The following is a 14591-nucleotide window of genomic DNA, read 5'->3' as shown; positions in this document are numbered from 1 at the left end:
TATATATAACTTTTACACTAGAATACTAGTAGCATCTTTCTGAGGTATTATTTTAATACAAATACTGAGTGTGCTAAAAATGTGGCAAAAATGGCTGGAAAATAGATATATATTATAAGAACTATAAAATACTACAGTTTACTAGATCACATATAACTGTGCTTTAGCAAAATTTTATACTATGTGACACTGCTATAATATATTAAAGATATAACACATTATTGAAATAGCTAAGCTATAAAGATATTTATATCTGTTAAATAATAAAAACATACATATACACTTATTTCTAAATAGCACTGATAGTAGCTCAAGTGTGTATAATATAATATCAAATGTATCTGTTAATAGAGAATATATTGTATATTTACTATAAAAACTTTAAACTTATATTTGCAGAGCAAATTAGTACTAATAGTATACTAATAACAAACAGTGAGCTAATAAGTGTAAGTAATATGTAGCTAACAAATATAATATGCAAAGAACTTATGATTAATATTAAAAGAACAGATTAATATTCGATTATTTAATAACAAATAATGATTTATTGAGCATGCATAATGTGTAGCTAACAAGAATAGTATACAAAGAACTTGCAGCTAACATATTGAGAACAGATTAACATTTATAGTATTTCATTAATAGATAGTGAACTGCTTAGCAGTATAAGTATATAGCTAACAAGAAGTGTGTACAAAGAGTGTATAAATAGCATTCTAAGAACAGATTAGCAAATATAATGTAACATCAAGAAATAGTGAACCGTTTAACAGTTTGAATGTATCTTTCACAAAAATAACATACAAAAAACTTGTAATAAGTATTGAGAGAACAGATTAGCAAATATAATATAATCATAATAAGCAGTGAACTGCTAAATAAATATATTGTACCTTTACACAAATAATATACAAGGAACTTATGATTAACACTCAAAGAACAAATTAGCAAATATATTGTAATTTGAATAAATGATGAACTGTTTAGCAGATATAGTGTACAGCTAACAAAAATAGAATGATAAGAACTTCAGATTAGTATTCACAGAATGAAATAACAGTTTTAACATTTTTATAACAAATGGAGAACTAATTAATATATTTAACAAACTAAAAGTTTTGCACTAATGAAGAGAGAACAGATTAGCTGATATAAGATGCAGTTATTGTATCTAACATATAGAAAGTGTTGGCTGAACTCATTTAACTAATTACCTCATCTAACAAAGCAAGAATAAAATAATATTTTATGAATATTGAAAGAGCACCCATTACTGCTATTTACTGTTAAATTAACAAACTGGGTTTTTCCAGATGGGCTTCTTCCATGAGCTTGGTTTTCTTCATAAAGCTTGCAAATATCGCGCTGGTGACTGAGTCCTCAAATGCATCAAGTAGGACTCTGAAGACCTGCATGCTATAGACAATACTAGTGAGCTTGTTCGTCCATCCACTTTGCCTAGCTCGTGCCTTTTCACTCCTTGCCCTGTTCTTGAGGTATTCTCTGAGCCTTTCTTCTTTCACCCTTTCTTCAAACTTATTGACAATCTTCTGTTGCTGTTTTTCTCCGGTCTCATCTCGGACAGAGACATTGACAATGGTGACTGGTTTGCATCTTGGAGGAATGTTCTGTAGCATGGGAATAGAGATCGGCTCGTTGTTGTCCATGTTGGAGTCACGTCTGGCTTTTCTGGCCAACTCCTCGAAGACATGTATGAGGTGGGCATCACGTCACTGGTGCACTGCTTCAAAGAAGAGCTGTCCAGATGTGAGCCGTGTGTGTTTAATTCACTCCAGAATCTTATTAGAGAGAGCATACTCTTCATCTCCTTTGAAGGAGTCGACAATGAAGACAATAGCAGGAGTCTGCTCGCAAGAGTTAGTGAGTTCACTATTGACATTGGTGTAGGAGTAGGAAGGCATGCTGTTGATTTGTTGGTAGTGGTAGTGAGTGGCTGCTACTGTTCTTTGGGGATTATCCTTTTCATCCTTTTATATGCTTCAAAGACTTCTACTGCATTCTTCAAGTGTCCTTCGGGTTCCTATGAGTTTTCTGCCATTGGCCAGTCTTTCCATCTGATAAGATACTGCGTGTGTCCATATCAGGATCTGTGTGCAAGTATCACCTCCATCGACAATGTCAGGTGATGGTTCTAGGAAGTTCTTGCCATGCTGTGCTGTTTCATAGTAAAGAGATAGCAGAGATGTGTGTACTATGGAATGGATCTTCATTGTGCCCAGTAAGGCTAATCTGTACATGAATTTTGATAAGACCTTCTGGATCTTGAAGGATCCGTGTTGCTTGAAAGCCAGCTTTTTGAGAGAATATCCATCTTTATAATGAGTCATCTCAAGCTACGCCTTCTGATCTTCCTGGAATGGCGTGAACTTCTGATGTAGTCAGCTGGCCATCTGAGCTGTGGTAAATTCAAGTGCTGACTGAGCTTCCTTGTGTGCCTTTTCCCTTATCTGGGGCCACTCATTGACAGAGAGTACTTTTGTTCGTGCAAATACTGTGAGAAATGTTCAAAGATGTGATCCATACATGAAAAAAAACAAAGAGTGCTTCATGGCCAAATATTCTTGATTGTTGACCGCAAATTTGAGGTTGGTGATAAAGTCTGCCCAGTCATGAGAATGATTTGAGCAGAAGATTTATAAGTATGCCTCAATTTCTCTATTCATGTGTTCTGTTTTGCCATCTGTTTGAGGGTGATGAGCTGCGCTCATTCGTCCTTCTACTTTGATTGCTTTCTATAGTTCCTTCATGAATAGCAAGTTAAATTGTGGTTCTCAATTTGAGATGAATTTGTTAGACAGTCCAAACCTTTGAAACACATTACAGCGATACAACGTAGCTGTTTTGATAGTGTCCACTTTCTTGGTGCAAGGGATAATAATTACTTCCTTCATAGAGTTGTGGTTGAGAATGACCATCATTGCTGAGTAGTTGGATGATAGTGGTAGTGCCATAATAAAGTCGCATGTGACGCAGGAGAATGATTGGTCTCAGTAGTGAGTGGTGATTGGCTGCAGCAGTGATTTGGTTGGGTGTGTATTGACCTTCATTTTATGGCATGCCACACATCCTCGTACAAAGAATAAGACAAAAAACCATAATCCTGGCCAGAAGAAGTCACATGCGCCACTAACTCGGCAGTTTTGAAGTATCCTGGATGTTCTCCAACCAGAGAATTGTGGTATGTCTTGACAATACGCTTTCAAAGTGCAAAATTGCTTAGCACATAGCATCTATTCTGGAAGTACATAAGACCATCAGTTATTTGCCATCTATTTTGTGTAGTTTGTGCTGGAAATAACAGCGCTTCATTGTTGATAGACTTTTTGATCATGGTGGCGTACATGTCTATCTTCATGTAGCGTGCTACATGGGCCTTGAATGATTTATCAAAGGTTGGTTCTAGCATCGTGTCACTTTGTACTGCAAGAAAGTCTGTAGCGATGTGCAGAGACTGAATAGCCATTGTTGCAAATACTTTGTTGGGTAGAAATATTAAATCCACATTGTCATCTGCTATATGTGTGGGTGTGTTCTTAGTGAGTGCATTAGATTGCACAAGTTGGCTTCTGAGACAATGATGCAGCTTGTAATCGAACTGGAATATAAAGAGGTGCCATTGTGCTTGTTATCTGTCGAGTCATTAGGGTGATTAGAAATACGTGAGGTTCTTGTGATCCGTTAGGATGCAGATTGTATTTTTGGCCTCTTGCAGGTAATGATATCATGTTTCAAGTGCTCAAATGATAGCCAATAGTTCTTGGTTATAGATTTCATAATTCCTTTTAGCTGGGAGTAGAGATTGCAATAAATATGCCACTGGATACCAGTCTCCATTGACATCTTGTTGTTGGAGAACTGCTGCAGTGGTGACTAGTGATGCATTACATTTGAGAATGAGAGGTTTTGCAGTGTTGGGCATGATGAGTACTGGAGCAGTGGTGAAGCATTTCTTTAATTCATTGAATGTGTCTTGACAATCTTTTGACTAAATGAAAGGAGTGTCCTTTCTTATTAGTTTGACAAGGGGTTTGACAATATTGGAGCAGTGATCAATGAACCTTTTGTAGAAGTTGCCAAAGCCTAGAAATCTTCTAACTTGTTTATCTGTGGTTGGCGTTAGCCATTTAAGCACGTCTTTAACTTTGATTGGATTCATGGAGACTTGGTTGTGTTCTATAATCATTGCAAGGAATTCAACTTCTGGTACATCAAATATGCATTTTTTGGGCTTGAGGAATAGGTTATTTTCTTGAAGTCATTGTACCACACAGAGTGTCTTTTTTTGAAGGCCTTTTGAGTCATTGCTGCAAATGAGTAGATTGTTCATGTGAATCTGTAGCCAACTTTTTCTGATCATGTCCTTGAAAAAGTTGTTCATCATAGCTTGAAATGTGGCTGAGGAATTATACAAGCCAAAGAACATTACCATTGGCTCATACAATCCTTGTCATGGGCGTAGCCCCAGCCTACTATTATTTTTCCATTTTCTCTGATTTTCTGTGATTTATTCCACATTTGTATGACCCTCCAAATGTTGTCAGCACATTGGCACCAGTTTACAAGTCCTAGCTGTGCACTAAACACCTCAGGACTGCATCACCAATGGGCACACATCAGTGCATCAGATGTGCCTACATCGCTGCTGCCTTATCACCACATCACGCTTTCTCAGTAACAGCCACACTTTGATCTCCATCAGACTTCCTATCTCCAAGTCTGATTGGCAATGAACATCTAATCTCTGTCAGCCCAACAACATCAGATACTATGACACACCAGCTCTTGTTTCTCCACTGAGTCATCTATTATAGGTACAGTCGCTTAGGTAATGCCTGGTTTGTAGGTGATCTAAACAGTATATAAAGACTCTCTCTATTGCTATTTAGTCCCCATTTCAACCTCTTGGTTATTGGGCTAGATGAGCCTTTGTTTTGTATTTAGCATACTTACTAATGAATACCTGCTTATTAGGCTAGCTGAACAAGTTAGTACAATTGCTGCGAGACCGTGCTTCATATCGCCTAGTAGTTAGATCTACGCAGTATTCCTCGTGCTGTGTCAATGCCAGTCCACGTTAATTCTCAACTGGTTTTGAACACCACTTTCTATTGGTCTTCATTTTTAATGCCATAGATGACTTGAAGAGGTGAATATAATCTTTTTGTAAATTCTTGTCAATGAACTCATTGAGTTTTACTTCTTCTTCTGGTGATAACAGATGGACCTTGCAATTCTTGGGTACAAATTCTGGTTTCAAGTCAATTCCATGGTCGTAGAGTTGTGATTCAGAGAACTATTTTACTGCCTTCTTCTTGAATACTTCGGAATATGCTTGGAAGTATTTCGAAATGTCAGCAGCATATTTCTGTTGTTCTGCCTTCTGAGCTAGCTCCATAGCTGGATTGATCTTTGCTCTTATATTCAGCGATAGAATTGCTTCAGTGAGGGAATTTCTGATATCTGTAGTAAGTATTTGGCCAGTTCCTGAGAGATAAAATATAGGGAGAGTTTCTTCGCTTAGATCTTCAAGTTCGTTTACTATGTCAAATAACCTTATTTGAAACACTACCAGGTATAGAGAGTTGCTGGCCATTCTGAGTGCTCAGATAATTATGTCAAGTAGCCTGTTAAAAGCGGATTGAAGTCCAGTAGAATCAAATCCTTCCTTTCCATGTTCTATCTTTGGTAGCAGTGGGACTTTCTTAATGTTAGGTTTTAGTGCTTATTCTATAATGAGTTGTGCTATCTGCTCTTCTTCCTTGACTTCAAACAGAATATCGTTGTTGTTGACCAAGATGACTTGTACTTTGCCTGTATAATCTCTGTCTACTACTTCTGCAGCAACGTCAATTCCTTTCAAAGCTAGTCTACATCAGGAAGCAATGTGAGCGTATGTTCCTTTTAGTGGTTTAACTTTAATGCTAGTGGAGATTTTCATTCTAGATTGTGCCAAGATTGTTACTGTTTGGAATGTCATTAGGTCGAGTCCTATGGCCTTTTCACTATCTCATGTTGAAATAGTTCCTCCTAATCTTTCAACCAGAATATGATCCTTAAGATTGTCATCAGCTGTGACCACCTGGATAATTCTTTCTTCATCATTCAGGAAGTCTTCAATGACCACTTTTTGTGAAGTGAAGTCTAGTGTTCCTGCTCGCCAGTCAATTTGTGGATTGTTTTCCTTGAGCCAATCCATTTCTAGAATGACATCTTGTTTTTCTAGGTGAATGACGAGAAGTTGTTTCTTTTGTTATCTATCATTGATGAGAAGAGTGAGTTCTACATAGTTGCAAATGAAATCTAGCTGGTTGGGTGTGCTGTTTATATTAAATACTGAAATGGGTTATGCCAGAGGTTTTTCATTTAGTCCTGCTTTGCAGACTATGACTTGGTCGATGAATTTTCCTTGTGCTCCTGAATCTATCAGAGCTTGGACTTTGGTTCTAGCGTTCTCACTCAATTTTAAGGTAACCAAAACCTTCATAGACTGTGCTTGCATATCAGCTACTAGTACAGATGAAAATGAGAGTTGATGAGGTTCAACAGCTGGTGTTGACCTCACTGGATAAAATTCTTCTGTGTTTCTGAGTGTTTGCTGTGATATTTGCAAGCAATTCTGTCAAATCATTTGATAGGAAGCACTTAAATGGCATTTACATCCAAGGGCCTGGTGGCATCTGATGAAGTGATGGTGATGCTGGAGGTTTCCTCTATCTGAGTAGCATGTATGAATTGTCCATTGTTGGAATATCCTTAGTATCCTCCTCGTCAGTTTTCTTGTTGACCACTACATTTTCTGTCTCGACCTTGTCTGCAATTAAATCCTCTATTGTGTCATTCTTCCTGGCATTCTCTTGTCATATGCCTAAACTTGTTGCAGTTGTAGCATTGTACTTGGTTTCTGCTAACTGCAATTGCATCAATGTCCATCGCGTCTGGGTCTTGTTGGGTTTGGGTCTAATTTCCTTATCTCTAATTGGCATTGCTTGAGTGGTGAGCTATTCCAGCGTTTCAAATATGCAGGAAGATATTGTGGCAGTTCTCATATTCCTGTGCAGCTGCTTGCCATTCTGAAAGCACTGCTCCTGCTGGCATGTGAGGAAGTAGTGTTTTGCTAATGAAATGGTCAATGCTGCAGAAGTACTGCTGCATAAGATTACCATCTGCATCAGGATTGACTACTTGGGCTTCAGCTACAAAGGTGTTGAATCTGATGTTATATCTATTGACTGTTTCATGGGCATTTTGAGTTATATAGTGAAAATCAGCCATGGCTTTGGGCTTTGAATCTTTCATTTTATATGTGTTTAGAAACTTGTTTTTATGTTCCGTCCACATAGGCCATTTTTGTACAATGTAGAGCCTTTTCTATACTGTGGCCCATGAGTTTGGCTTCTTTGCCTTGTCATCTTTTATGAGGGAATTGGAAAATTGAATCTTCTAATCATTGGCCCTGAACTTGTTGGGTTATGATTTTTGAATGTAATAAAGAAATGTTCTATTTGAAGTAGCACTTTGGAAGTTAGTTTACTTTCAGACCAAAATCTACCTAACTCTCTGTAGTTATCAATATTTGAGCTATTAACATGAAACTTGGCCTCTATATACCTATTACATAGTTCTACATGACAATAATTGTTTGAACATATAGAAATCTGTTCTGGCTCTTCAGCACTGTGTTTTGTGCTTGAGCTAGGAACTTAGACAAATTTCACAGATAGACCATTCTCAAAAGGCACAACATTTAGATGATTGTTATACAATCAGATAGAGCATGTTGAGAGAGTCCAGAATATAAAAAAAGATATACCAAATTAATTGTTTAAAGAGGTGATTTGGAAAGAACAAAGCATGAGAAAATGCTAGATTAAGCACACAATAGGCGCCACAGCACGTTTTGCCCTCTTCATCACTTTTACTCTTTCTCACATATTTTTGTCCATTGATACCATGTAGCATAGGGTCTGCTATATACATACTAACTGTATACCTAGTATGAGAATAGTTCAAGATCATGGTTCAGTGATAAAGTGCTGACTACTGGCTTTAAAGCTTAGTGCACAGTGTTGCACAATGGATTGTGAACCTGACAGTGGCTACAATCATTTACTATTTTATATTTCTATTGTCCATACTAGCCAGCACCACTGTGAATATATTTAGAATTACTAGAAGTTATTTGGAATTACTGAAAATGTGCTATACATTCATTGCTCTTACTTCTCTCTACAGATTAATATATGTCCATAATTCACATGGATATTCTAAAAGTCTCCCTTACTGTGCCTTGCAAGTATTAGGCTACTATATTGTACATATTCAGACATATGAGCTTATAATTAAGCATATAGTTATGATCTTGTGTATAAAGTTTAATTCTAAAAGCTACCACACTTAGTAGCTATTCTACTCCATTCTACCATCTCACAACACTTATATATATCTTATAGAAATATATAGTCCAACTATCTGCCATGATATCACTTCATTTTAATCTTCAAAATTAAAAATCATCGAAATGAAAAAGATCCCCCAGCCAGAATTAAACCCCCAACCTCTACCCAATAAGGCAACTGCTCTCCCAAAATGCGCAATTTGCCACCTCAGACCCAACTGAAGGGAGGAGTAAGTATACCTCATACACTTCTTTCACCTTAACCATCACTATTTCTGTTTATAATATGCTTCACAAGTGTAACTTCTCCAAGTCTTCATGGGGATTTGGTTTGCCCCTGATCTTTCACCTTGCTTGCTACCTTCTGGTGGCTTCTACTGGCACTTTCTTAGACAAAATCACTTCACAAACCTTTGACACAAACTTTGAACTGAACTGGAATAAAATGGTTAGAGGTACCATTTGTAAAAGCTTTACCCTGTCTTGCTCAGACAGGCTATTCAAGCAGAGCAATCCAGTTGAGATTGAGTGGAGCCTGGGTCATAAATGCCTCCAGCCACTTTGTGGTATGGTTACAGGGGCCATCTCCAAAAGCCCTGTCCTGTCTTCTGGCTTAGACAGGCTAGACTAAAAGAGCTTCCCAGTTGAGAATGAGTGGAGCCTGGGATATAACTGCCTCTAGCCACTCTGTGGCATGGCCACAGAGGCCATCTCCAAATGCCCTGTCCTGTCTTCATGCTCAAACAGGCTAGAACAGAAGAGCATTCCAGTCCAATATGAGTGGAGCCTGGGTGAACAAAGCTTTTAGCCACCTTGTGGCATGGCTACAGAGGCCATCTTTCCAAATTCTGGCTTGGTTGCAGGCACCAGGTATAATCCAATAAGCCTTGCACTGTGTGACCAAGCAGACAGTTTAGAAACTAGTAAACTTGTGAACCTATACTTGACTACTGGTGGAAATGAAACAATGAGCCTATACTATTGTAGCTAAGCTAACTCAGCACATTTGTACACAATGTCCAGAGTTTCTAACTGTATATGAGCGAAACAAAGATAACAAGTCACATGCCCAAAGAAGTAAGGCATACTATCAGTCTCATTCTACAACAATTCAACAAAGAAAACTTACACAATACCATGAACAAAAAGCAAGCAGTGAAGACTACAAATCTCAGAAAAAGGAGTATGACCAGGCCAAATATAAAAGCTTGCAGTTTCCACCAAAGCCCCCAACAAATGACCTGATTACTGATATTGTTAATGGCTTCTATGAGCAAACATCCTTTGTAAACCTTGAACAATATGGCTGTGCTGTATGTGGTGCTTTAAAGTCAGTCAAAGAGTTGACTTTACTTCAAGATATTGACCAAGGCTTACTGACCTGCTTACAAGCCTCTGATATAACCCGTTGTGAAAGACAGTCTGCAAAGCAACCAATTGATGATATATCTGGTCCTGTACTTGATAAGAGCTGTAGGCATATATGCTCAAAGTGCCATGATAGCTTGCAAGAACAAAGAGTTCCACACTTAGCCTTGGCTAATGGAACAAGTGAAGGAAACTGCCCATTTACTGTCCATACCTTGACTTCTGATCAGCTTACTGACTTGCGCAACAGAGATGAGCGTAGGACTATTGCTGTAAAGTGCTCATTGCCATAATACATAAATCCACATAGCCTGTACTTGCATCTGTCCAAGTCCAGTATAGAAGTCCACTTGACAGTAACTTCATCAACTTTGAACTTGAGAAATTGAGGCATATCATCTATGATTACTACCTTCACTAGCTTGGTACCACAGCTGTTGCATGTTGTATTGGCTATTTGTCTTGTGTTGGCATGTAACCACTCTAGTGGAGTTCTCTTATGGGCAGTATCACTCATGATGCCTTGCCTCTGCCATCTGTATAGGGAGTATACAAGGAACAAGTCAGAATAGGTCATATTCTTGCTTCTACCAATGATCTCACTGGTCTCACATGATGTGCATATGTATTCCTTGTGCCAGAAGTCCTCTAATGGTCCAAGCATATAGCTACATAGCTCATAAATTTCAGTGCCCTCATTGGCATGTAGTGGGAACTCTACAGGGTCTATCTTATGCAGCTTAGCTCTGATTGAGTCTCTGGCAGTGTTCAAGGACAAGTCCTTCCTTTCTGCTGACTTGCATGCTTTGACAAGTGAAGTTAACATAGGTAGTTGGTTTGAAGTCAACTTCCAAATCAATTGGACTGGATCATATCTCACTTCATTTATCTTGTCTCTGTGGGCATTCCATGAGGTGATGATGGATACATAGTGAAACCTGGGATCTGACAGCTTGGGTCTACCATTTGCTTGTCCTACAATCCTTGAGTTCAGCAACTTAATATCTGCATCTGTGCAGGCTCCATAACGCATATTTTCCAAGCAATTCCTTAGCTTCCCATCATTTGCTGTCTAACTCTTCTGTCTCATGTTCTGCTTCAGAATAACCACTGTAGTAAACTGGTGCCACAGAGCCTTACCAATAGCTACCTTCTGGCTGTGTACAGAGTGTGTAGAGTGTTGAGCAGATGTAACACTTCCAGCATACAAAACATTACCAGAGGCTATAGGTTGCAGTTGAGCAAAGTCTCCAGCTACAATGATGTTAATTCCTCCAAATGGCTCATCAGGCTTATTCCTGGCTATACACATCTGCTCACATATCTTGTAGAACTCATTGTTATCCACCATTGACACTTCATCCAGGAAGATATACTCTCCACCATGCAGATTGTCTACAGCAGCAGATGCTGAACTATAACTTGAATATTTATCTTGTCCATCATAGGCACTGAAGCCCAGCACATGGTGATAAGTAGATCCTCCAATGAGTGAAGCTGCAGCTCCAGTAGGTGCCATACACAAGAATCTATGGCCTTCATTGCGCTCATTGAAGAAATGGGTAAGAGCTTTGATTACTTGTGATTTTCCTGTGCCTGCCATGCCGCCAAGATGCATCTTGAGCTGTTCACCAGAGGGCTTGCTAGCATAATTGGCAATGATGCAGAAGGCTCTTATCTGCTCTCTGTTCAAGGGGAACTTCTTGATAGTATCATCAATAAGCTTCTTGGACTCTGGAGATGGAGGTACAAAGAAGTCATCCAAGTATGACTTGTTAATGATTTTAACAGTATTAATATCCTCTGAACTGTTCTATGTCTTTGCCTTCATAGCCTCACTTGTCTGGCCATGCTTAACCTTGAGAATATCTGCTCTTTTATTGGCCAGAAGCTCTTTCCATCCATGTGCTGACTTTTCTTGACCAGATTGGACCTTAATCTGTGTGATCCATGCCTTGATATCTTTACTAGATTTTTCCATAGCCCCAGTAGTATGTAATAAGCGTTCAGCATCTTGCATCTTGGACAGTCTGGCAATATGTCCCTTGACCACTCCTTGTACTCATCAGCTATCCCAGTAAGCTGCTCTTCACTAAGCTGGTCAAGTGATTCAACACCATAGTAAAGATTATCCAGATACTCTTGTATATCCTCATCTATATTAGATGGCATATCACCTGAGGCAAGGCCCTTCTTTCTAGCTGCAGCATCATCTCTGGCATCATTACACTCATAGCGCACTTGGAAGAATTTCATAAGCTCTGATTGTCTTAGAGTAAATAAATGATCAGTAAAGATATCATTCCAGCTGTTCTCTTCTGACTTGAGATTTTTGCCAGTGCGCCAGGGCTTGAACAGAGTAAGCATGGTCATGCAATAGTCTTCCCTGTTGCCTTTATCCTTTCTAGGTAATGCTCCACCAATAAAGTCTGGGACTTTGGCTTCTGCCTCTATGCACATGTGCACATGATGTGTGCTATGTTGTGGATGGTCTTCTGTAGATCTTGCCTATGCTGTGAAGTCATTGGGCTCATCAGAAGTGGTAGGATCTGGATCAGAACTGTCCTTGTCCTGGCTAAACTCCTGCTTGTATTCAACCTCTTCTTCTTCCTAGTCTTCTTGTCTAAGGGACTGATCTTCAGTTGAGTTCCAATCTAGTTCTACAAGCTGATCATTCTCTACATAGTTCTCTTCCTTGACATGATCCTTGGCCATCCTTGCAAGGTCTTTAACATGCTTAACACCAAGCTTAACTAGGTATATGTCAAGGGCCTCCAAATGATTTGCCTCTGATTTGGATATCCAGGTCTGATCTCTAAGATTCCACTACACCAGAAACTGTTCAATCTGGGAGGTAAACTCGACCAGAGGAGTGCTGGAGACCACAACTGGAGGTTGTGGATGAGCAACTGAAGTTTATTAAGGCAAAGATACAACTACTGACCTGGAGGTTGCGGACGAGCAACTGAAGAAGGCCCAAACACAAGCCTCCAGAGACATAAGGGCGCATCAGAAGGCGCTTATCTACTTATCTAATCAGATCCAAGCCTGACACTGGAGCAGATGAAGTAATGGTCTACTGTGGATAGAAAGAGAAAGAAAATAGCGAAAAAGATGAGGATATTCCAGGATATAGAGATATGGGAGAGAAGAATGATAATAGGGCAGAGAAGCTGTAGCAACACAGGAAATAACAGAAACTTCAAACTTCGACCTGTCCACTTGTGTGACATGAAGATCTCATTTACAAGAAACTCTCCCTCTCTTTCATTGCCTTCAGCCATTCTCTTAGACATCTTGCCTTTCACCAATCTTCTTACCCAGTCATACAAGCATAATGACTCATACTTCTCAGGTCTATACATGTAATCCATCACAGTGTTAACTCCAATGACTTTGCCTCCATTGTTGGCTATTACAATCTTCTGATCTTCTGACTGATTCTTCTTGCCTTCCTCTCCAGATAGAGCAGGTTCCCATGCTTTCTTGACCTCATTCACATATGATCTCCAATAAAACCTTTGGAATAAGTGACTGGTGTAGTGGTCTGGATGGTCTAGCAGATACATGCATGCCATGGGGCCACCAATCTCACTTTGTGAAGTCAGAGAGTTTACAACCTTTGTGAGTACCTTTCTGACCTTGACTGCTCTGCTATCCTGCCCAGCTAACATCTCTGACTCTCTGGCAAATATCCTCTTCACAGCTTCAAACATGGTGTGTGTCTTCAATAGTGACTTGGTAATATAGTCTGTAACAAGCTACAACAGACTTGATAGCTGTACCAAATAAGTAAGCTTGTGACATCAGTGTTGCATCTCAGAAGATATGTAAGCACAGGTGGAAAGGTGTTAAGCATGGCCTCTCCTTTCTTCAAGCTCAGAGCACCTGTCTCTGGATCTACCTGAGTCTCTAGCAGGATTGGACGAGGAAATATGCATTTGCAGGTACCATACTTGTTGTTCTTACAGCCTTTGTTACAGGAGTGCACATTGGCCAAGAAGAGCAACTCATTCACTGTCTTAGTGAACTGTTCCCACCATAACATGCTTGAATTGCAGGCTATACACAAGTGTTGGCAATCACTACCACATGGAGAAGGTACAGACTTTGGCAAGGTAGTTGTAGGATCCTGTCTGGAAGGGTTCTTTGCTCTCTCCACCTCAAGATCATTAACTACCTCTGTCATGGTCTTGCCAATAAATTCGCCTATATGCACACTTTCCAAATACTCCACTATTCTCTTCTGGAACTCTGACTCTGAATCCATCATTTTATCTCTAATTTCTTGAGGAGTTAAAGAGTGCTTGATCCATATAAGCATGTGCATATGTGGAGTCAATCTACCTTGCTGTTCAACAGTTCCATAATATCCAGCTGTCTTGCCATACAATCCTGCATGTTTACTGTTGTAACCAAGCACATGTTTGATAAAAGCTTCAGTCATAATCTTGAAAAATCGAGCTCCAGCTACAGGATTATTTGCTATAAGCCTAAAGCGTTCATTCTCTGATAGCCTGGCAGGGAAAATTCTCTCATTGGTGTCTGCAAGATAGATGGCAATTGGATGCTTAATATCTGCAGGAGCATATGTAATAAACCAACTTGGAGCACCAAGATATGATGTCAAGAACCAGATCTGGTTTCTCATGTGCTTGTGGCATGTTCTAGATGCAGGTACATGTGCTCCTATATAGTCTATATCATTGATAATTTGCAACACTCTTGTTGCTCCGGTGTCAAGTCATCAGTCTTTACAAGGCCTTTCTCAAGCTTCTCAATCATTTCTGTAAGCACAAAGTCC

At 39.3% G+C, this 14591-nt stretch overlaps 3 protein-coding genes across 3 annotated transcripts; all 3 read right to left on the bottom strand.

Moving 5' to 3' along the window:
• Window positions 1-6858: 6858 nt before the first annotated feature.
• Window positions 6859-7362, bottom strand: PHACADRAFT_98936 (uncharacterized protein; the record flags this gene model as incomplete). Its single annotated transcript, XM_007397804.1, has 2 exons — window positions 6859-6981; window positions 7105-7362. 2 exons carry the CDS (start codon window positions 7360-7362, stop codon window positions 6859-6861), a joined length of 381 nt encoding a protein of 126 aa, XP_007397866.1.
• Window positions 7363-12295: 4933 nt separating this feature from the next.
• On the bottom strand, window positions 12296-12502 carry PHACADRAFT_197590 (uncharacterized protein; the record flags this gene model as incomplete). Its single annotated transcript, XM_007397803.1, has 2 exons — window positions 12296-12397; window positions 12452-12502. 2 exons carry the CDS (start codon window positions 12500-12502, stop codon window positions 12296-12298), a joined length of 153 nt encoding a protein of 50 aa, XP_007397865.1.
• Window positions 12503-13074: 572 nt separating this feature from the next.
• PHACADRAFT_54985 (uncharacterized protein) lies at window positions 13075-13380 on the bottom strand (the record flags this gene model as incomplete). Its single annotated transcript, XM_007397802.1, has 1 exon — window positions 13075-13380. A coding segment is annotated over one exon (306 nt), but the record flags the coding sequence as incomplete, so codon positions are not given.
• Between the last annotated feature and the right edge of the window lie 1211 nt (window positions 13381-14591).

This window comes from Phanerochaete carnosa (assembly GCF_000300595.1).
Source record: "Phanerochaete carnosa HHB-10118-sp unplaced genomic scaffold PHACAscaffold_7, whole genome shotgun sequence".
In the NCBI taxonomy this organism is placed as follows: domain Eukaryota; kingdom Fungi; phylum Basidiomycota; class Agaricomycetes; order Polyporales; family Phanerochaetaceae; genus Phanerochaete; species Phanerochaete carnosa.
The sequence above is the reverse complement of the archived record's forward strand: the minus strand, read 5'-3'. Positions and strand labels throughout refer to the sequence as shown.